This window comes from Lissotriton helveticus, chromosome 9, assembly GCF_964261635.1.
Source record: "Lissotriton helveticus chromosome 9, aLisHel1.1, whole genome shotgun sequence".
Classification (NCBI taxonomy): Eukaryota; Metazoa; Chordata; class Amphibia; order Caudata; family Salamandridae; genus Lissotriton; species Lissotriton helveticus.
In genome coordinates this window covers 741567934-741590592 of record NC_136070.1, presented here as the reverse complement: position 1 = coordinate 741590592, position 22659 = coordinate 741567934, and the positions used below count along the sequence as shown (strand labels likewise).

At 46.1% G+C, this 22659-nt stretch overlaps 1 protein-coding gene across 1 annotated transcript in view; it reads left to right on the top strand.

Annotated features, from left to right (window-relative positions):
- LOC144783274 (inositol-trisphosphate 3-kinase A-like) overlaps nt 1-22659 on the top strand; it is a 254201-nt gene that overhangs the window by 226923 nt on the left and 4619 nt on the right. The window contains exons 4-5 of the mRNA XM_078662338.1: nt 13391-13604; nt 14632-14684. Of these exons, the coding sequence (XP_078518464.1) occupies nt 13391-13604; nt 14632-14684 (267 nt within the window). The remainder of the gene's footprint in view (nt 1-13390; nt 13605-14631; nt 14685-22659) is intronic.

Genomic DNA, 22659 nt, shown 5'->3' with positions numbered 1-22659 from the left:
ACCCCAATTTATTAAACCAATCCTGGATATGATTCAGCCATGCCAACCTTGTACTATTTCGAATTTAAAAAATTTGCCGTAGGCCTTCTCTATAATGGACAAGCTTGTCTGTTGACCACAGGCAGACCGAAAACAATAATGGCCGTAAAATTGCATGCTCATCAGTGCGGTGAATGTGTAAATCCATTACTACAGGTAGTAGAAATGTACACTTAGGGATGTTTACTAGCTTCCTAAAAAAAGTATTCTCTTGTACCGTAAAGGTATTCTTTATTGCGTAACCCCATAGTTCAGCCCCGTAGTGGCAAGCAGATTGTGCCTTATATTTATATAACTCCAATACAGGAGAAACAGCTTTTGATTGGCTAGTCTTATCTTATGCTTCCTCGTTATTGGGACTGAATTTTGAATTAAAATTGTTTTACTTTTCTCCAGCTGAGGTTTCCAGTCTAATTTAGTGTCTAGAGTGATACCTAAATAATTAAAATTGGCACATATTCTATCCTTTCGTTTTTGACAGTTACATTTTTTATAAAAGATTTGTGAGGATTAACTGCCATATTTTTTGTTTTGGTACAATTAATCTCCAGTCCCTTGGTTTCACAGTAAATTTCAAAAGTTTTAAGTAAATTTTGCAGACCTTTAGGTGTTTGAGATATCAAGATCGTGTCATCGGCAAACAGGAGTGTCGGTACAGGCCCCCAACTTGGGAGAATCATGTTCGCTGCCCAAGAGGAATTCAGGGATATCGTTCACATACAACGAGAACAACGTGGGGGCAAGCACTCACCCTTGTCTTACACCCCTATTTACTTGTATGCGGTCTGTAAATTCACCATTTGGTCCCCATCTAACCCTGGCAAAATTACCCTCGTGCAGTCGTATAATCTGCCCCAGGATTTCCCCTGGGACACCCAGATCCCTTAAAGATTTCCACAGGAGATTTCTGGGGACGAGGTCGAAAGCTGCCTTTAGGTCTACAAAAGCAATATACAAATGCGCTTTTTTAATTGTAATATACTTCCAGATTATACAAAAAAATCTAAAAACCTGGTCGATTGTGCAAATTTTTTCTCTAAAACCTGCCTGGTACTTGGTTAGGATACTATTTCCCCCAATCCAGGTACTCAGTTTGTTTAAAATTTGTCGTGCAAAAACCTTTTGTAGGACATCGATTAAACTAATTGGCCTGTAATGCGCCAGGTGCCGGCTGTCCCCCTTTTTAAAAATAGTTACAATCTCTGCGCCCCGCCATGTTTCAGGAATCGGTGCACCCGATGCAATGGCATTACACAAGAGTTTGATGTAAGGAGCCCATATCTCCTTCTCATGTCTTCATAAGTCACCAGGTAATTTGTCCGGCCCCGGTGCCTTCCCTGGTTTTATTGCATTTATTGCTACTAATGTTTCTGCAATACTAAAGCACAGGGTGTCTCACTTAAATAGGTGATCAAATCATCACTATTATAATTTGCATTATTATTAGCGGTCGAATAGAGATGAGAAAAATGGGTTACACAGGTATTTGCATCAAGGAAAAGATCCCTGTTACAAACCCCGTTTCAATTACCTTTAGATATCAGGCGCCAAAACGTGGCTTAGTCGTTTACTTTACATGCATTTACCAGCTCGGACCAAATGTTATTGTCCTAACTTTTCCTTGCTTTAAATAATACCTGCTTATAACACCTCCTTTTCTCTCTTAGGATTACCATACCCTTACTTTTTATCGCCTCAATCAAATCTTTTTTAGCGTTACGGCAATCTTTATTGTACCATGGGTGGCCTAAGGAAGATGAATCGGATGTCCCCTTTTTAGAAGGCTTTAAAGTCTTGGTCAATATTGGTTCAAGACCCTCTACCATATTGTCATGCATCTGCATGATTGGAATCTCCTTTAACGGTAGATTGATATATGGGGGAGGCTATTTCTACCTAAGTCTCATAGATCTTTTTAACAGTCTTTTCATTCCCTAGTACTACAGACCATTTAAGGGTTCTGCGAATATTTGACAGCACAGGCTCAATTAGAATATATGTAGGGTCATTTCTCACTAGGGAAATTAACTGAAAAAGAGAAGCAGAAAGCATCAGACACAAAGGATAATGGTCACTCTCCATGCGATCTTCAACTACAAAGTCATGTACCATAGACCAGAATGGGATGGAGACCAATACATAATCTATATAACTTTTGGAGCTACCCCGCCTAAATGTTGGTTGATTTGGGCTATCGGAGGGTAGACGCCCATTGCAGTCACGTAGCTCATGGTCTGAGATCAACCGCAGTAGCTGCGCTACAGCACATGTGCATGGCACTATAGGGCTACTCTCCAATGCTGGGATATTATTTGCCCTATCCTCATCCTCAAAGATGTTTTCAAGTCCTGCCACCGGTTCAAATTTGCGGTTAAAGTCGCCCCCAATAATTATCAGAGCACTCTGGTTAATCGTGGATAGAATATAATCTAGGTGCTCAATGACATCCACTCCTTTACTAGCAACACTTGGTCTACTATATACATTAAAATGTAAACTTCCCTTTTATTAGGTCCTGAGAACTTGACTCCCAATATGTCTTGACAGAGGGTATCAATTTGCTTAAAATCAGCGCCTAAGTTAATTTTTGTCCAAATGGCAAGCCCTCCCGAGGGTCTTCCTCGCGCTGAGGTAGTGGCAGGTACACTGACAATTTTAAAACCTACTTTATGGGGGCTTACCACAGCCCATGTTTCCTGAAACAACACTATTTCACTGTGACCAATATACTCCTGCCACATTGGATCACTTAGATTTTTCCTCATTCCAGCTATATTCCAAGAGGTTAGCTTTATCTTAGGCTTACACCCATCGCCAGGTAGATCACCATTTATCCTCACGCTTCTATTTTCCAATCGCTGGGGATAGTAAATATTATTACCCACATTGCTATCTACATTGTGATTTAGTAAACCTTTATCACCCTGAATTTCTATCTTTCTCGTCATACATTTTGTTTTGAACTGCTTTATGCTCTGGACCCCCACCACAGGTCCTACCTTCAATCTCAATCTCATTGTTGTTAAAATTAGCAATCAGGCCTCTACATAAATACTAGAGGACAGATCTAGGGCCATATTATCAATACTTGAAATACCTGTCTCTGTAGGATCAGTTGAAATACCACCATGATTCACTATGACTATCTCATCATCCTTAGTTATGAGTCCTCGAGCTGTAATGGCAGCCAAGCTATCCTTATCCTGCCCTATTCCAGGTAGTTGTCAATCCTGAGAATCTAGGTCTGACAAAGCCTGGAATCTGTTAATTTGACTAAGCGGTGGAAGTCGCCCATCTCTGATCCCCCCTTCTGGCCTATAGAAATATCCTAAAAGCAGAGCACTAATCTCCGTTTTAGGTTTGAAGGTTGCATCGTGGTGGCGCAATAAATGATGGACCATACTTGGCTTACGGAAATTAAACACAATGCAGTCACTTCTTATATTCTTAGCGGAATGCCCTACCCACCCTACTCTCCTAACCATTAGGATCTCATTAGTATCTTTAGGGTGGAACTTCTTATGTCTTACCAGCCAAGCTACAGTTTTGTTCCTTAGTTCTACCCAATTTTCTTTCTGGCCAATCCTTAATGCTGGGACCCCGGTCAATATTAAAACATAGGGGCACGATGCTGGGGGTAGTCGCAATGTTTCCTTTTTGGGAGCCAAGGGATCCCTAGGTTCATTAGCTCTCTCACTTCTAATAGGAACACTAGCGCTCTTGACTCCATCTAAAGATGTTGCTTGCCCCTTTTGTGAACCATGGGTAGCTAATATCTGTGACCCTGCTGTTGTTCCACCCACTTTGTCTCTCCCAATGTTTCTTACAGCTGATTTATCAATTATCTTAGCAGTATTCCTATCTTGGACAGCAGGCAAACAATTTCCCCCCGTTGACCTTGTATCTTCTCTGTCCTCTCCATTTGGTAATTGGCTCATGATATTAGTGCTTAAGGTATTAATTACAGACTCAAGCATACTAATTTTGTCCCACAGCATAGACATTTTTTTTTATAGCCAAGTCACAAATACATGTTAGTGCTGATCCTAGTCCAGGGTCATTTGTTCCCACAGGCAGATCAGTCATAACTTCCCTTGAGTTGGTGTTAGCTGAAGTCTTTATTAGCGTGGGTGAGATCATCTCAGTTTGCGTGCCTACCGAAGTATATTTAATGGTAGAAGAAGTATCAGTATTTTCCTTGCCCTTGGTTTTTATTGCCCCAATGTCCCTCTTTCTTTTATCTGCCCGCGGCTCATTCTTATGAACATCCAATTTTTTTGCTGTCTTAGACCTAGTAGCTCTATTCTGAACACCTGAAGAGCTCGATATCGCATCAGAAGCGAGGGGCGAGGGGACAGTGCTTAATAAAGCGCTTGTGGGAAGGTTAGGTAAGAACGCCCGATCCTGATCAACAATCTCCGGTGCAGATGAGGAGACACCAGATATTAGGTGCCTCTGTAATGTAGCGGGATCTAATGAAAGGCGCCGCTCTGTCAGATGAATTTCGTGAGATAATAAAGATTCTGCCCTTACTAAGAAGGCGTCCAGTGTGCCAGCTACACCCTTTCGTTTTTCCATTTACTTGTTTTATGTATTTTCTTTGTAAACTGAAAGAGGACGGTACCTTGATTCTTTTTATAACCCTGGGTGTTCTCGGCAATAGAAGGAAAGAACTGTACTCCTCAGAGGGGTGGCCCAGCCCAGCCTCTTCCGGCCACTGATGGGTGCGGATGGGCCCGCCCTTGGCCCGGTCTTCGCGGCAGCGTCGTCAGGGCAAAGGCGGCATTGCAGTCCCCCTGGACTGGTTTCGGCAAGATGAGGTCAGGTGAGCAGCAGCAACGTAAACAGAAAAGGGACCAGCGCTGCGGGAGCCCTCAAGCGGTTTTAAAGCGCCTCCTGGCGCTTTCCCAGAGGTGGATGATGTGCGCCGCAGGGGGACGCTGGGAGTTGTAGTCCCCAGTGACCTCGTCCCCACTAGCAGGTGTGCGGCGTCATCGTCAGGGCAAAGGCGGCGTTGCAGTCCCCCTGGACTGGTTTCGGCAAGATGAGGTCAGGTGAGCAGCAGCAGCATAAACTGAAATGGGACCACATACATATCAAAATTTGGGGTGCCTTCTGGTGGCGCTGACTGACTTTTGTCATCAGTAGAACAACAACGACAGCCCAAACAAAGTACTTTGCTACAGCACGGCATCTTTTATTAAAGAAAACAGATTCACTATTTATGATAAGCAGATATTTGCAAATATCTTACCAAGATTGGTCCTCAGGTCTCATCAGATACAAACCAAAGTGGTACCATGTGCGCAAGGAACTCAAACAAATTCAAGCGCTTTTCCAAAAATGGTCCTCAGACCGTACCAAACACAAACAAAAATGGAACCATAGCCACAAAGACCCAAAGCAAACTCACCTGGTGCACATAGTCCAAACAAATGTATTCTCCACTGCCTACTCTTCGGGTCAAACGGTCAGATCCAAGGGCTTCGCCATGCAGTACCCCAGTCAGGCGAACCGACCACTAGACGAGGCACCCCCCCGGTAAAACAGACTGGGCAGCTTCGAGTACCAGACTCTCTCGTGCAGGGATCCCCGGTCCACCCGTCTGACCTGACGTGGCCCAGGCCTCCACACCCGTTCGCAGGCGAGGATGGGTCACACCCGATTGTTATTGTTATTGTTATGTTAGATTTATATCGCGCCAAATCACCTACAGGTATCTAGGCACTCGGAAATCGATGGAATTTATACAATAACTTCATGCAACACAAAGAGGTAGTGCAGCAGCCAACTTACATTGCACCCAGAACCTTTCCAAACAGCAATGTTTTTACGGACTTTCTGAACCGCAGGAGATTCACTTCTCTGCGTAGCCCCTCAGGCAGTTTATTCCATAGCTGAGGGACCAACACTGAGAAGGCTCTTCCTCCCTTGGTTACCAGTTTGTACCGAGGGCAAACCAGCAACTGAGAATCAGAAGATCTGAGTGTTCTTTTTGGGCTATACACTTACAGACGGTCCCTAATATAAACAGGTGCATGGCCATAAATTGCCTTATGGGCCGTGCATAGACTCTTAAACTCTACCCTCTCTTTTATGGGGAGCCAATGCAGGCTCTGTAGTAGGGGAGAAGCCTTAGTCCTTCTGGGGAGTCTAAAAATCAGTCGCGCCGCGTCGTTCATCACAACCGGCAGTCTATTAGTCAGAGTTTTGGGGAGGCCTCGATAAAGGGCATTCCCATAATCTATTCTTGAGATAATTGGCGCTGCTACAATTGTTCGCAACATGGACTGAGAAAGAACGGGGGCTAGCCTGCGTAACTGCCTGATGATATTCGTGCAGCTCCCAACAACAGAGGAGATTTGGCTGCCCATTGACAAGTCACAGTCCAGCTTAATCCCCAAGCTCTTTACATTTGCGCTCGGCTTCGGAGTTGTCCCTAACTCCTGTGGCCAGTAGAGATCGCTCCAAGGTGAGGTGGTAGATGGAATTACCAATACCTCGGTCTTGTCCGGATTGATCTTCAGCAGATTTCCAGTCATCCACCCAACCGTATACCTCAAGATATTCTGCGCTTGGGACTGCGCCGCCTCTGTGTTATCGATACTCAGCACAAGCTGAGTATCATCAGCGTAGTTGAAAACTCTGCAGCCCATATTGGCCAAAGATGCAATCCGAGGTTGTAGGTAAAGATTAAACAGTAGTGGGGACAATGCAGAGCCCTGTGGCACCCCACACTCTAAGGTCCCCACGACTGATATCTAATCCCCCAGTTGTATCCTCTGTGTCCTTCCCAAAAGAAAGAATTGCAGCCAATTAAAAGCCAAGCCTTTGACCCCCAAAGTCGTCCAGTCTTTTCAGGAGCAGGGCATGGCTGACAGTATTGAACGCCGCTGACAGATCTAAAAGAATCAGGGCGCTCGGTTTCTTAATGTCAGCCATGCCTCTTAATTCATCCAGCACCGAGAGCATCACCAACTCGGTGCTGTGATGTGCTCGAAACCCTGCCTGTCGCTCGTGGAGTAGACAATGAGACTCCAAGTGAAGAGATAGAGACTTCAGGACATGCTGTTCTAGAATCTTAGAAAGAAAGGGCAGCTGGGAGATTGGTCTCTAGTTCTTCAAGACCGCAGGGTCCGCACCGGGTTTCTTCAACAGGGGCCTAACTCGCGCTTCCTTAAATTCAACAGGTAGGTACCCCGTTTCTAGTGATCTATTAAGGAGAGAGATAATGCGCTCCTCCAGAATGGGGCGTGCCACGCGAAATACACTAGGGGGGCACAGGTCTGCTGGGGAGCCAGATTTAGTTCTACCCATCAATTGCTCCAAACTCAGCACATCTATCTCTGGGAACTCCACAATAGTACAATCAGTGGAATTATGGGGTCAGGGTGTAGGACAAGCCCATTCACTGTATTACTTTTTATTTCCGAGATGATGTTCTCCACTTTTTCTAGGAAATATCCCTGAAAGGTATTACAATTTATAGTAATTTCTGAGCTTTCCGGTTTCTTGCTCAGCTCAGATAGGATTTTAAAGGTCTCTTTCTGGATATTCCCAGCCTTGTTTAAGCGAGACTCATAATGCTACGCCTTTGCTTGCAGTATAAGTTTTTTATACATATGAAGGGAAACTCTATACTGATCCCTAGCTATGTCGTGTTTAGTTTTCCTCCAGGATCTCTCCGAAGCCCGAAGCTTCCTTTTATGTTCCCTCAGGAGCGGGGTGAACCATGGAGCTCCTTTGCCTGGTCCTTTAATAAGCTGTGTCCTTTTAGGTGCTATCTGATCAATAGCTTGACACAAGCTCCACGTTAAATCCGTGTATTCCAGGTCCAAGTTGCTTCCAGCACCAAAAGGTCGGGCCACTTTCGGCAATGTCTCGGTCAGGGTTTTTAAATCAACCTCATTCCATTTACGGATTTTCCTAACTCCCCGAGACAAGTGACTTAAATGGCCATCAATATGGACTTCACAGTTCACTAAATAATGGTCAGTCCACATACATGGCAAAACGTCTCTGAGAATCACGTTTGGATCTGAGGTCCATACAAGATCAAGGGTGTGACCCTTGATGTGTGTGGGTACTTCCACGAGTTGTTTAAAGCTCAAAGAGGACATTATGGTATCCAATTGTCGTGTAGCCAAATCCTTATGAGGATTTTCCCAATGTAAATTAAAGTCTCCAGCTACCACGATTTTTTTTATATCTCGTGCAGAGGTCAGACATAATGGGAGCAAATAGAACATTGAATAGTGGGGTAGAATTAGGTGGACGGTAGACCGACAAGACTACCAGGCAATAATTATTCAAGGGAATCTTTACCCCTAGCAGGTCAGATAGGTCCACTGTTTCTGACAATATTCTTCCTACTGACAGATTCTTTTTGAATAGGATCGCTACTCCCCCCGTGCACTTCCTGCACGGTTGTGCCATATCGCATCATAGTTAATTGGGAGAGCCGCAATAATATCTGGCATGGAGTTATCACCCATCCAGGTCTCTGTAAGAGTCAGGACATCAATGTCATTATCCTGAAGCAGGGTATAAATCTCCACATAATATTTATAGAGCGACCTAGTATTTAAACTGGCTAGCTTTAAAAGAGAGGGCTGGGCTCTAAGCTTGCCATTGTAGGGTCGTTTGATGGCATACTTATTCAGCTTTGCCAGAACTGCAAGGTCTGATAGCAGCTCACCGTTATCTAGTTGAAACAGCTCCTCCGACGAGTAAACTAGCCGGTGGCCAGAAGTCCTGGCCCCGGATCCCGTCCGTGCGCGGACGGGCGCGGACGGGCGCAGACGGGCTGGACTCTGGCGTGACTCCGGCGATGCTCTGGCGAGCCCGCAGCGCGTGACCGCTGCGCGTCAGCATGACCGGTTTAAGTACCGGTCTAGCGTCCCTGTGACGACTAGACCGTGCAAAGCTTCTGGGCCTTCACCCCCCACCCAAGATGTCCGCCGCAGTGCTGCTCGAGGGAGAAAAGGACCTGCACCAAACACGGTGTATTTCAAGTTTTATAGTGCAAGTGAGTGGCCGATTTAAAAACATGGTAGAAGGTAGAAATTAACACAAAGCAAAATGACAAAACGGGAATTTAAAAAAATGCTTGCAATAGCTCCTGCAATATCGCCCCTATGAGCGCGCTACGCTCTGCGCTGCTCCTTGTAGTTGCAGAGTACATGGGGTCCGATGGGGTCCCTGTTCGGGTGCCAACTGAAGGAAGTGACCCAATTAGGGCCAACCAGGACACTCATGACCACCTCTGAGCCTTCCAAACAAACGAAGAGTCGATCAGACAGTAGAGAATACAAACCAAAGTTATTTATTAGTCATACTCTCGAGTGGAGTCCAGGCTGACCAGCCTCCTTGGATTTCTGCAGAGGGACTGACCCCCACCAACACGGTAATACATGATATACATTTCCAGTACCCTTAAGGACATGCCCAGACTGGAATTTTCCAGTTAGTAGCTGGTGAACAAAGGAGACACAGAAGGATGAGCTGCAATCCTAGGACCGGGTACATGCTATCTCAGTTCCAAGGTTACTCTGCCCGTGCCCAACACTCTAAGGGTGGGAGCAGGCCTATCTTACGGGAAAGATATGTAATGACAAAAAAGTCTATTCGTTAGTGCAGCGAAGCTCAACCATGAAGAAACAGGAAAAAATAAATATTGAGGCTGCTTTCTGCTGAGGCAAACAGAATGAGACAGAAGTTTAGTTTCGATCATGGTATAAAATAGCGGCTGAATACAAAATGGTGCCGCAAATGCTAACTTAAATCGTACAATGCTAGGGAAAGTCGGCCTAAAGCATTTTCCATTCCAACAGTCCTAAGAACCGGATGTGACCAGCGAGATGTCCACGTGGAGTGAACATGAGACACGTGGCATGACGCCACATCATAGTGAGGAACCTGGCCGGAAGTAGATAAGAGTGTGTGGCAGAATGCAACATCGCGAAGGAGGAGAAGAGAGTAGCACGATGCCACAGGGTGAACAACCATCACAGGTGCGCAAGCAAAAAGGGAGAAGAGCGCTAAGACTGAGGACTCATGCCACTACCGGAGAGAGCACCCATCAATGCAAGACAGCCACCGGGGTGCAGAGGCGTAACTGGAGACAGCCCCACGGGTGGACCAGCTGTAAGCCACCAGCAAGCACAAACTGTGTACAAGTCTCATGCTTCACTGTGCTACCGTCCTTACACCTGTCAATGGCTGCTTGACATAAATTACATCCAGGATAGCAACTGCCCATGCCAAGAGAAAATTTACAATTGGCTACGAAGTCCCTCCTGTCCTCCTCACTCCAAGCAAGACATTGCCACCTGTAGCCCAAGTCTAAGAAGGTAATCATCATCACCACCCAGGTGTATCAAAAGAAACACCTAAGTGGATCCAAACAGCTGAAACGACCAAAAAGGCATTCCTGGTGCTGTGGAAGGCAGGCCACCCTGAAACTTTCTGTGAGCCCCCGTGAACCCGAGGCTTGCTGAAGAGAGCATACTAGACCTGTGGACTTTCCACCTTTGGTGTTGCACGAGGCTTGACCATGGACCTGTTGGGAGCGCCTCAGCAACATCTCCGCGTGACCTATGAGAGGCCTGTACAGCCCGCGCAGTCGTGGCAATCCAGTGGCAAGGGCCTCAAGGGATTTCCAGTGAGAGGGGAATCCTGATAGGAGGGATGCACCTGCAGCAGCTCCACGACAGGCACTGGGAAGCACTGAGGTTGCGGACGGAAATTGATCACCCAAAGACCATCTGGCGAAGGCAATTGTACCTGACTCCTGACAGCCAGAGCACACAGACCCTGAGACACCACCCTTTGCGGCTGTAAGAGGGCCTTGGTTGTGGTCCTGTTGACAGATCCTCAGTGACATGTTCGCATGGCCTATCAGAGGCCCCGCACAATCCACATGATTCTCTAGCAGCCGGCAGAAAGGGCCTCAAGGAGACAGACAGGAGACGAAAGTCTAAAGCTGCTCTGCCAGTGGACACTGGAAAGCACCATCACCTTCAAGGAAGGCTCTCATTTTATGAAGGTCATCCACAATATTTGCAGGTTAGCCATGCACTGGACCTTGAGCGCCTTCACGAAGATCTCCGTAGTGGACTCCACCACCACTCCGGATGCACCCACATTGAACTATGTAAATAGTATCCAACACCATGAGACCAGGCCGGTACGAACGACATCACAGAGTTGGACTTAAACCTCATGGCCATGCAGTCAAGAGTTCCAGTACTGCACAGCAGATGGCCTGAAGAGACTCAGTGGTGCTGTTGTTTGTGGTTTTTCCCACAGGTTGGACTTTTGTTTGGTTCTTTTTCCAGTAAAGCTTGGGAGAGATGTAGTGTCCTGCTGGACATGTTCTTGTGCTCAGAAGTGTGATGTAATACACTTAACACCCATCCATCACAGGCGTCACTGGTCAGGTGACCCTGATAATAAAAAGGGTCGAGCGCACAAACCCTGGGCCAGTTATCCATTACCCTATTACTGTGTACGTGTGTGTCATTCATCAGCATGTGGGCCTAACATCCACTCCATTATACCTTCCTTCACTTAGAACCCCTTATTTACCTACGGTTTCAGTGTACAACCTTTGCCAGCAGTGGAGATGGACAAAAACTGTGCTCCGTCATAATGCTTGGTTGTCTGCTGTCGGCTTCATAAAGAAGCACTTCGAGTCATGTGATAAACTGCACTATAGACAAGAACAACAGACTTGCGGATGATATGACCTGTTTGGGTGCTAGTTTGTCCATCTCAGTGAAACTTGGCAAGTATTGGATAACAGAAATAATCTTACTAAAACTAGTGACGGAATAGATACACTAATGACCTAATAGAAACATCTGGTAAAAAAAAAACTTCCCGTCCCCAACCAGGTGAACCAAGTGTTTTCTGCGTTCGTATGACGTAAAAAGACAGTAGAAATACAGCTGACAGTTCAAAATTGTTGATAAGTTGGGCAGTGATCTTGCAAACATATTCAGCCAGTGGAGTTTCTAGAAACCGCAGAGCCTAGGCTGCAAAATGGAGAGCACGCACAGGGGGGAGTGCAGATGGCGTGCAGGCATCAGTCAATTATAAAAAAAATTGGACAATCCAAAAAGGAATGTTTCTGTAATTGTTAGACTGTCAGCGTGGCAGCCAGACGCTGTAAATAGACACTGTAAATGTGTGCTATACAAAAGCATTTTAAAAATAGTTCTTGAAACTAGAAACCTCCTGTATTTTTACACTCGCAAATATTTCGGACTTTAGGAGTAGAGGTTCCTTTCTCTATAGGTTCACTTGGGACACACCGTCACATTGGTATTACTTTCTTGTATGTATATGATATTGTTAATGCTTTGTGAAAATTGGTTATAACTACATAAACTATGTGAATTGATGATCATACCTACAGAGTGTATATACAGCTTCTTTCTTTGACATTCCAGATACCTCCCACATTGCCATTGTGCACTGTATTTATCCGTACAAAAGATATATTTATCCACAGGAGCCGTTGTTGTTCTTATAAAACTTTATGCCCAGGCTCCATGTGAGTAGGGTTCCCTTGTTTCCTTTCCCCTTGCCAAGAATTAGGCAATCAAGAACAACCCCCCTATTAAAGCTTATTTCTGGTATTCTTATGATTGAGGTAAAATGGAGACCTAGCAGCCTTGCCTATTCTGAGACAAGCAGCATTAACCTGGGACTGCCAAGGGGCCTGTGTAATCCAAAGGGACACCAAGGCAATTAAAAGTTTCAACAGACCATGGTCTGATCTAAAACCCTCAAGGACCTCATGCTTCTCCTCCATGGGCATGCCTTTATTTGAATGTCTAAGACTTTTTGGCGTTGCCAATGTTTGTTCTAAATCGCCTGTGCCACCATTAGAAAAGGACCAACAATATCTCAATCAACCTGCTTCAGTAGGACCATTCGAGCTGAAACTGATTGGACTGGTCACAGCAAAATGGGATCACAACAAACCCTAGAAAGGGTTCTCATGGAAAGTCCCACTTTACTACATGACAGTGAGCCCTGTCAGCAAACGTCATTAATTCATCCCCAGGAGAGTTCCCAACTGAGAAACAAGTCACTCTTTTAAACTTTGTCAGCCTGGCAAGGATGTTTAAATGTGAGAAGTAACAGATGGTGACCGTAATTAAAATCAAATGAAGTGCAAGTAAACAGTGTTAAATGGATATTTTAATGTGAGTACCTAGTACATCGCCGATTGACATCTTTCATTAACTGTGGAAGTTTATAATGTTTAAACATTAACTACATTATATTTTAACACTTGAAGCTTGTAGTTATTGAAACAAAATGCCCATTTGTATTTCAGGCAACTTTAAGCCAAGCGAACATGGGCAGATCCTGAAGAAGTTCAGCCACGTGGAGAATGCTTGCCTGCAGGCATTAATGGAGGATGCCCTCCGGCCTTACGTACCTACGTACTACGGTGTGGTGGAAAAGGAGACCGACAAGTACATCCAGATGGAGGATCTGCTCAAAGGCCTGGAGTCGCCCAGCATTATGGACTGCAAAATGGGAGTCAGGTGAGGACTCTATTACCATTACCCTCAAAACCTAAAGGCTGCTCAGCGGTTGTTGTGGGCCGGGTATTATAGGAGCTCATGAAAGCAGATGGAAGACTCGCATATAAAGTTCTCTAAGCGAGCCCCAGAATAATGTATCAGGAACATGCGGAAAAAGGGATTAGTACATCCAACATTTGGAACAAACTTAGGAGTACCATCTCCAATCATTTTGAAGATAGTTGAGAATCCATTTTGAAAGCGCCAACAATTTATATATAAATACAATTTATATATTTGTAAATGGAATATGAAGGCCTGTCCTTAAAAAAAAAAAAAAGTAAATCTACACACCTTGCCCAAGGGATCAGGGGCCAGATGTAGGTGTCAAAATACCGGTCGGAATCGGCCGAAAATACCGATTTTCGGCCCTTTCCGACCGGTATTTTGACATTGGTATGTAGGGGCACTGAAAACGTACAGATTCGGTAATTTTACCGAATCTGTAAATTTATCGATCGGTAAAATTACCGAATCTGTATTTTCCTATGTAGGTAGCACTTCTAACAGTGCTACAGGGCCTTTAGAATTCGTTATTTACCATGTAATACAATTGCATGGTAAATAACGAATTCTTGTATACATGCACATCTGTGCATGTACACCTGTGCCATGTGGCACACAGACATGCCCTAAGGGCATGTATGTGTGCCACATGGCGCACAAGCCAGTTACAGGTGTGCAACAGGGTGTCAAAGTAACGCCCTGTCCCCCTTGTAAAATCGGTAATTTTACCGATTCGGTAATTACCGAATCGGTATTTGCTATTGAATCCTATCGGCTTCAAGGCCCATAGGAATCAATGGCAAATACCGATTCGGTAATTACCAAATAGTTAATTACCGAATATTACAGATTCGGTATTTTTACAGATTATTTTACCTACATAGCAATTACCGAATTGTAAATACAGAATCGGTAAAATTCGGTATTTACCATTCGGTAATTTGCTATTACCTACATCTGGGCCTAGATGTTTCCTTTGCAGCTTCTGTGCCTACGAACCTTTGAGTCTTGCTACCCCCTTGCCCAAATGCCCAGGTACGTGGACATTTACTTTAGCCACATGCTTGAGCAAGAGAAGGGTTGCTGACTAGCTCTCCAACCCACATTGCCAAAGAACTGGGAGTCTGTTTTTTGTTTACCACAACATTTCCCAAGAGTATAGTGTTACCTTTTAGGGACTCTTCCCCCTCAGACTTGCCAACAAGGAAGGAAGGATTACAAAAATGGTCTGACAGTTGCTCTGGTGCCATCTTCACATTTTCGGACTCTACCAAGACAATTATCAGCTGCCTAGGTCCCCTATGGCACATAAATGGAAACAGCCATTGCAACATGGTCATAACCATGTGTGACCATTAACACAAAGTCATTACCACGCATATGCCTTTAACAGGCATGCCTTTAGTACGAATGCCTTTACCTCAAATTTTGTTGTAAAGGCATGCATGAATAAGGCATATGCATGGTAAAGTATTAAGGGCCTCATTTATTAGTTTTTTTCCGTCGAGCAACACCTCAGGGCCTTCCGGTTGCACTATGGCAATAAAAAGGGCAGGAATGCGCTGTATTTATCAGATACAGCACATTCCTGTCCTTTTCCCCTGCACCGGCACACAATGGGCTGCCATGCGCCAACACAGGCACCTTTGAACCATGGTGCAAGGGTGCCTGCGTTGAGGAGATGATTGCTTTTGTGCAGGATGGGAACGCAGCACACATAGAAAAAGAAAATACTAGGAGAAATAAAGATATTTCTCGTTGTTTTGCCTCCCTTACGCCTCCCATGCCTCAGATTGGGGCCTGGTCAAAAAGCCATGTACTTTACTAGGAACACCCCCAGCAACACCCATTGCATGCCGCTTTAATGCAGTAAACTGTGTTAAATGTAACAATATTTATCAGGCAGTATTAAGCCAAAAAATGCCGGATATATATTGTGCAGGCTCCTGTGCCATGGAATGTCACAAAAAGTGACGTTCCGGCGGCACAAGGGGCCTCATAAATGAGACCCCAGGTGTTTGAGGTTTAAATCTTTTTATTTGGTGGTATACAGAAAAAAGACAATCACTGCGATACATACATGATATCATGGGCTGTACAAGCCCGGAACAGCCACTGTGCTGTTGAAATGAGTGATGACCAAAATAAACAACTGAACAGTAAACAAGAAAGGAAATTTATACTACACCCCCTGCCTTCCCCCACCCCTTCCCTCGTCCACTGGATCATCTATGATCATAAGGAAGGCCTACTCCGCATCGGGTGGCTGCGAGCCCTGGTCAGCTACCGTGTAGGGTTCGGAAAGGCGTAAGAGGCGTAGATACCTTGGGCATGTTAATTCACGGAATTCTGAGACAAGCAGTTCCCCAAAGGCTGCACCCGTTCCTGCTAAGGTGAGGGTAATCTTCTCCATCCCCAGGACATGCCACAAGAGTTGCAGCCAACCTGAGACAGTAGGGATACGAGAGTTTCTCCAGTGGATCAGAAGGTTTTGAGTTACTAAACCTAATGCTATCGCTATCTGGCGGCCTCTCCTAGATTTAAGTGGGTCTGTTAGTGAGTTTGGTAGGCCTAGCAGTGCATAGACAGGGAATCTCGGCTGTTGGGTGTCTAGGTGTTTATCTATCTCATCAAGGACCTGGGACCAGTACAGCTGTATGTGTTCACAGCCCCACAGGAGGTGTACTAAAGTACCCAGCTTCCCACATCCTTGCCAACAATCAGCGCTCTAGGTAGGGTCTGTTTTGTGGATGCACTCTGGTGTGTAGTACCAATAGGTGGCTAACTTCGTTAGTGTTTCGGCTAGTCCCAAATGGCTTGTTGTATGTCGCGCCCGGTAATATACTCCCTCTCACTCTTTGTGGCTAAGTGTCCGACCAAGATCCCGTTCCCAGCAGAAGCGACCTGCATTGTATGCATGTGTGTGCCAGGAAAGGAGCATTTTATAGAGATTGGAGATTAACTTTTTGCCTGATGTGCTTGTTAGGAGCAATTTTTCGTATTAAGTACGGTGGAGGTGTGCCTGCGATCTAAAGTGCTGGTGTAAAGCCCAGTGGCGAAGCTGCAGATACCAAAGCCTCTCAGTCTCAGAGATCCCATAAGTGGCCCTGACTTGTAAAAATGGGAGTATGCCCTCAACATCAAAAAGGTGCTCCAAGTCACAGCATTCTGTAGAGCGCCAATGCACAAAGGTTTTCTCACCCATTCCTGGCTGAAAGTCAGGGTTATCAAAGAGTGGAGTGAGTGGGTACAGGAAGATAGTACATTTTTGTTTGGTGCTAATCTGGTCCCACGTTTCCAAGGTTGCACGTGTAATATCAGACGCAAAGAGGTTGGAAGGTCTACGTACCCTCCTAAGGCAGGGGATCTTCTGTAAAGGAGTGCCCACTACTGCCTGGCCCTGAAACAGCCAGTGCTTCTCCGACTCGCTATGGCTCCACTCAACAAGATGGCGCAGCTGGGCAGCTTGGTAATAGAACAGGAGATCGGGGAAGCCTAGGCCACCCTCTTCAGGTGGTAGGGAGCATGTGGATCTTTTAAGCCGGGGTCTGCAGCCTTGCCATATGAAATGAGAGATGTCTGTCTGAACCTGTTGAATCCACCCGGACGGAGGTCGCAGGGGGAGGGTCTTTAATAAAAATAATATTTTGGGTAAAATTGTCATTTTGATAGCAGCCACCCTGCCTAACCAGTATATCGGGTAGTATTTCCAGTGCCTCAATTCTGTGCGGACCTATGCGTGCAACTGTGCATAGTTAGTGGAGACTATTGCCTGCAGCGAGGATGCTAATTAGATACCCAGTTAGGGGACAGTGCCTTCTGACCATTTAATGGGATGTTGGGCCCGAAGGTACGACAACGTTTGGGGTAGCAGGGAAAGATTAAGTGCCACAGACTTCTCAATGTTTACTTTAAACCCCGAGGCATCAGTGAAGGAGTTTAACTCCAACAGGAAAGCCCCCAGAGCTGGCGCTGAGTTTGAAAGTGTGACCAAAACGTCATCTGCATACAAGCTAATAGTATGAATATCGCCTCCAAACTTAATCCCGGTGATAAGGGGGTGCTTCCTGACTTTTTGGGCATAGGCTCCATATATAGAGCAAAGAGCAGGGGTGAAAGATGGCACCCCTGCCGTGTGTCCCTGCCTATGGAGAAGCGGGATGACGTGTATCCATTGATGTGTACAGCCGCCGTCTGCAGATGATAGCAATTGAAGATAAGGGTCCGCAGTTTCTCACCCAGCCCGATCCGGGACAAGACCTGCTCTAGATATGGCCAATGGACCCTATCAAAGGCTTTCTTAGAGTTGATAGGAGCATGTACTCTCTCTGCGTCCGGGAGGCCTTCTCTATCAGGTGAAGGACGCGTTTGGTGTTGTCGCTCGTCTGGCACTGAGGGATGAAGCCCGCCTGATCCATGTCAATCTGACCCGGCATATAGGCCGCTAGCCTGGAAGCTAAAATAACCGTGTATAATTTAGCATTGATGTTAAGGAGGGATGTAGGGTGGTACGCCCCGCAGCTAGTCTTGTCCTTTCCAGGTTTGGGTATGACTGCTATAGCTGCTTCTAGCATGACCTCCTGGATTGCCCCAGGGACCACAAAAGAGTTAAAGAGGCGGGTTAAGAAAGGCGCCAGGACAGAACTTCTTGTAGAATGTCGCTGTGTAGCCATGCTGTTCGGGTGACTTAGCGAGTTTGAGTCACGAGTTGGCGGCTTTGACCTCCTCAACACCGGATATCCCTCTCGAGATGGTCTGCCTGGTCCTGAGTTTAAGTAGGGAGCTGTGCGTCCGTTATGTAAATCGTGCCGACCGTGCTATCTAGTGATTGACCTGAATAAAGCCGGGCATAAAAATCTCGAAAGGCCACCGCTATACCAGCGTCGTCCATCACTAGTCTGCCCGTTGAGTCATGGATCTTGTGAACCCCTTGTATTTGTCTGGTCTCGCGCAGCTTGTAGGCAAGCAAATGGAATTTGTACCCTCCCCCCGTGTAATATGAATGGCGTAGACAGAGGGCTGCATATTCTGCCCTATCCTGGCCAATAGCAGCGAACTGCGCATGCACTGCCCGCAGTTGACGTCAAATCCTAGGTGCCCCAGTCCAATGGTGCATTTGGTCTAGTTTGTGAGTCCTCAGGATGAGCTCCACCCTCTTCCTCCTACATTCAGTGTTGTCCGCTGTCGAGATAGCAATGAGCTCCCCCTTAATAACCGTCTTGAGCGCGGCCCATTGCGTTGACAGCGAGGTATCAGGGTTATCGCTATGCAATAAATAGCCATCTATGGCACATTGTATTTGCTTAACTACATCTGAGCATTGTAGAAAGGTGTCCCCTGACGCCACCGTCTGGAAGGACGCTGGAGCGGAGGGAGTGTTAGTGTGGCTATGAGGGGGGCATGGTCCAACAGGGAGGCTACCAAAATCTCCACATCAGAAGTGAGATCCTAATGGGCCTCAGAGCCGAGTAGATAGTCAAGCCAGGCATAGGTTTTGTGTGCGATCAAAAAGAAAATATATTTACGGTTGTGAGCATCGCCAGAAATCCACCAGGCCCAAATCCTTTATCTGCTTAGCCTTTGGTGTGAGATGGCCCCAACGCTGACTCGAGCAGTCCATGGAGTTATCAAACACCAGGTTTAGATCACCCCCTAATAAAATCCTCCCTTCAGCTGTCAGCGTGGCCTCTGTTAAAGCTTTATGTAGAAACCTCTTCAGGCCCTCATTAGGTGCATATATGGATCCGATTACAAATGTATGAGCCCCAATGGCGAACTGATAATTGAGTAACCTCCCTTTAAGTTCAGCTTCCTTCTGGAGAACTCTGCCCTGAAACCCTCGGGAGACCAATATAACAACCCCCGTAGTTTTAGAGGGCCGGGAGGAGAACAACTGCATTGGGAACATACGGGACTTCAGTTGGTGGCAGCCACGGGACAGTAAATGCGTCTCCTGTAGGAGGCAAATGTCAGCTATAGAGCTCTCCAGGTAGGAAAGGATCGCCCTACGCGTGACTTGGTCGTTTAGACCCCTCACGTTCAGGATAAGAACTTTAAGTGTAGTGGACGGCATCTATGGACCAGTATAGCAGGGAACTAGCTGAGGATTAGGGCCTATCCTGCCGAGGTGCGCATATTCGCCGGCCAGAAGAGATAGGCATCGTGCGTCAGTTTGTGCCAGCACGGTTAAAAGCATTGGACGAGGGACCCTCAAAGAAAACAAAAAATCCCCAAACAGTCAGAACATTGGTAAATGTGAAGAAACAGAATTTGTAGGATAGTCCGTCATTCAAGGATAACCAGTAGGAGTTCACAGTGGGGTTCATCGTGTTGCCAAGGACTGTCCCCCTGCCACTGCCCGCCGCCTGCCATAGATGCAGTATTGGAGAGTGGGATAGGCATCCCCAATCCGTCGCTCTAAGAGTGCGTCTTCGTTAGGGCCTCCGGCATGGATTCAAGGAGAGCCTGTTGGCCTTTCATGATCTCCGCCTTGTCAGAGCGCCATGGCCGCCTCTTGGTGCCTTGTCGTTACCGCCCGATGGGGATTCGCCAGAGCCGGGAGTAGAGATCCGTCGCTCATCTTCATCTTGTGGAAGCTCAACACCCAGCATTCGGCAGGCCTCAGTAAGGGAGCGCAGCTGGAGTAGCTTGCCATTGAGGCAGAAGATGAGACTAAACGGATCGCCCCAGGAATAGGAGATGTCCTGTTGACACAAGTGGGCCGCAATCGGCCAAAACTGGCGTCGCATCTGGAGAGTGAGAAGGGCCAGGTCCTGGTACAATGTCAGAGCCTGGTCTGTAAGCGTGAATTATTTTATTTTATTTATGTATTTTGAAGGTTTTATATAGCGCGAACATGACCCTTGCGGGTATCAGAGCGCTCTACAGGTGAGGTAATTAAACAAAAGAGACAATGTACAAAAGAAACAAATTATTTCCAAATATTGTTCTATGTTCCAGCTGGTTGTTCTAAGAGTCCGATTCAATGTTCAAGTGAATTTCGTCATGAGAACAGATTTGACTTCTTTTTTGAAGGCGGCAGTTGAGGAGTTAAGTCTGATTTCTGGGGGTAGTGCATTCCAAATCCTTGGAGCAATTCCAGAGAAGGCGTGGTTATATGTTTTCTTCTTGCCAAATCTTTGAGGCTTTCTGGTGCTCCTGGATGATCCGGTTCCACACGAAAACTCCAGTTTCTGGGCCAGATACTCGGTTGTTGTGATTTATGACTTTATGCGTCATGCAGGTGACTATTTATTGAATTCTTGCTTCGAAGGGTAGCCAATTGAGCGCTTTGAAGTCAAGTGAAATGTGGCTATTTCTTTTGGAACCTGTGATGAGCCTGGCCGCTGAATTGAGTGATGCTCTTAGAGGAACAGTTGTAGATCTAGGGAGTCCACAGAGAGTTTCACTACCATATTCTAGTCTAGCAATTACTAGTGCTTGGGCTACCAGCTTGAAGTCATTTACTGGGCGAAGGGTTTTAATTTTCTCAGAGTGTTCATCTGAAAGTTTGCTCCTTTTGCTGCGGCACTGATGTGTTTTTGCATGTTTAGGTTACTGTCCAGAGTTACTCCCAGTGATTTTGCTGAATCGATTATAAGAGGTTGGCAGTTGAGTGCTGTAAGTTGTTTAAGCCATTCATGTATGGTGGCTGGTTAGTTAGGTGGGGTGATTAGTAGGAATTCAGTATTGAGGGTGTTTAGTTTGAGTTGGTTTTCAGTCAACCTTGACTGAGTTTTTTGTAAAGTTAGATTGAGAGATTTGATGTCATCCGGAGAGTTTATCTTTAAGTATAGTTGCGTGTCGTCTGCATGGAGTAGTGTGGCTCACTGGTTAGAGGCGGCAGGCCTGAGAGCAGAAGTCAGCCCGGGACCAGGGTTCAATTCCCGACGCGGCAGGGTGGACCTTGGTCAGCGGACTCGATAATTCTCGCTTCGGTGCTTACTATAATCAGGGGTTCCACTCGGCAACTCTGGGCATTAGCTTGCCTAATCTCCACAACGGCCCCACCAATTCCGGGGATGCCTGGCTCCACCTTGGGGACTCCCAGCAAGGGACCATCCCACAGGGAAAGCCAGGACGGGTTCCTAAGAGTTATACAGTGCCGGGACGCCCCGTTGCTGGGGCAGCTGTGCGCTTTACAAGTATACTACATTTACATTTACATACATGTGAAAGTGGATATTTAATGAGTAGAGAATCTCAGTGAGCGACTCCATGAATAGGATGAACAGTGTAGGTGAGAGGGAGGAGCCCTGTGGGACTCCTAATGTGACTGGGATGGTCATGGACAGGGATTGGTTGACCTTGAACCTTTGGGATCTATTCAGGAGGACAGAGGTAAACCAATTTAGTACTGACCCTGATAAACTCATTCTGTATGGCAAGAGGTCTAGTAGGTTATCATGTTTGAAGGTGTCAAAGGCCGAAGATAAGTCAAGCGGGATAAGTAGGCAGGTTTCGTTCTGGTCTAGGATTTTTAGTGCGTCATCTACTATGTGGGTCATAGCCGATTCAGTACTATGCCCTGCCTGGTAGCCAGGGGTTCAAGGACGTGAGTGCTTTTAGAATTGCTTCTCCGCTGTAGGTTGTGAAGGTGGCCCATGAAGCGTTATTTTTGAGGGCGAGCTTATGAGCATGTGATTGGGGTTGCTAGAGTGTGAGATGATGAGTCCTTCTGAGTTTCAGTATGAGGTAATGAGGCCATAAGTAGTTCCGTTTTCAGGAGTTCCGTTTTTTCGTGAAGAAGGAGGAAAATTCTTCGCAGCTGGGTGGTGTACATTGTCCAGCTTGGGTAGGGTAAGCTAAGCCAATTTTGACTAGTTCAAATAGTTTTTGGGGTTGGTTCTTGGCTTGATCTAGCTGATTTTTGAAAAGTTTGCTTTTGAGTGTCTGATCTTTCTATAGTACGAGTTACTGGTGGATATGAGCAGTTAGAGGTGATCCGTGGATGGGGATTACCTCCATCGCCATTCAACTAATCTAAGGGCTCCTCTGTCCTTGTTGAGTC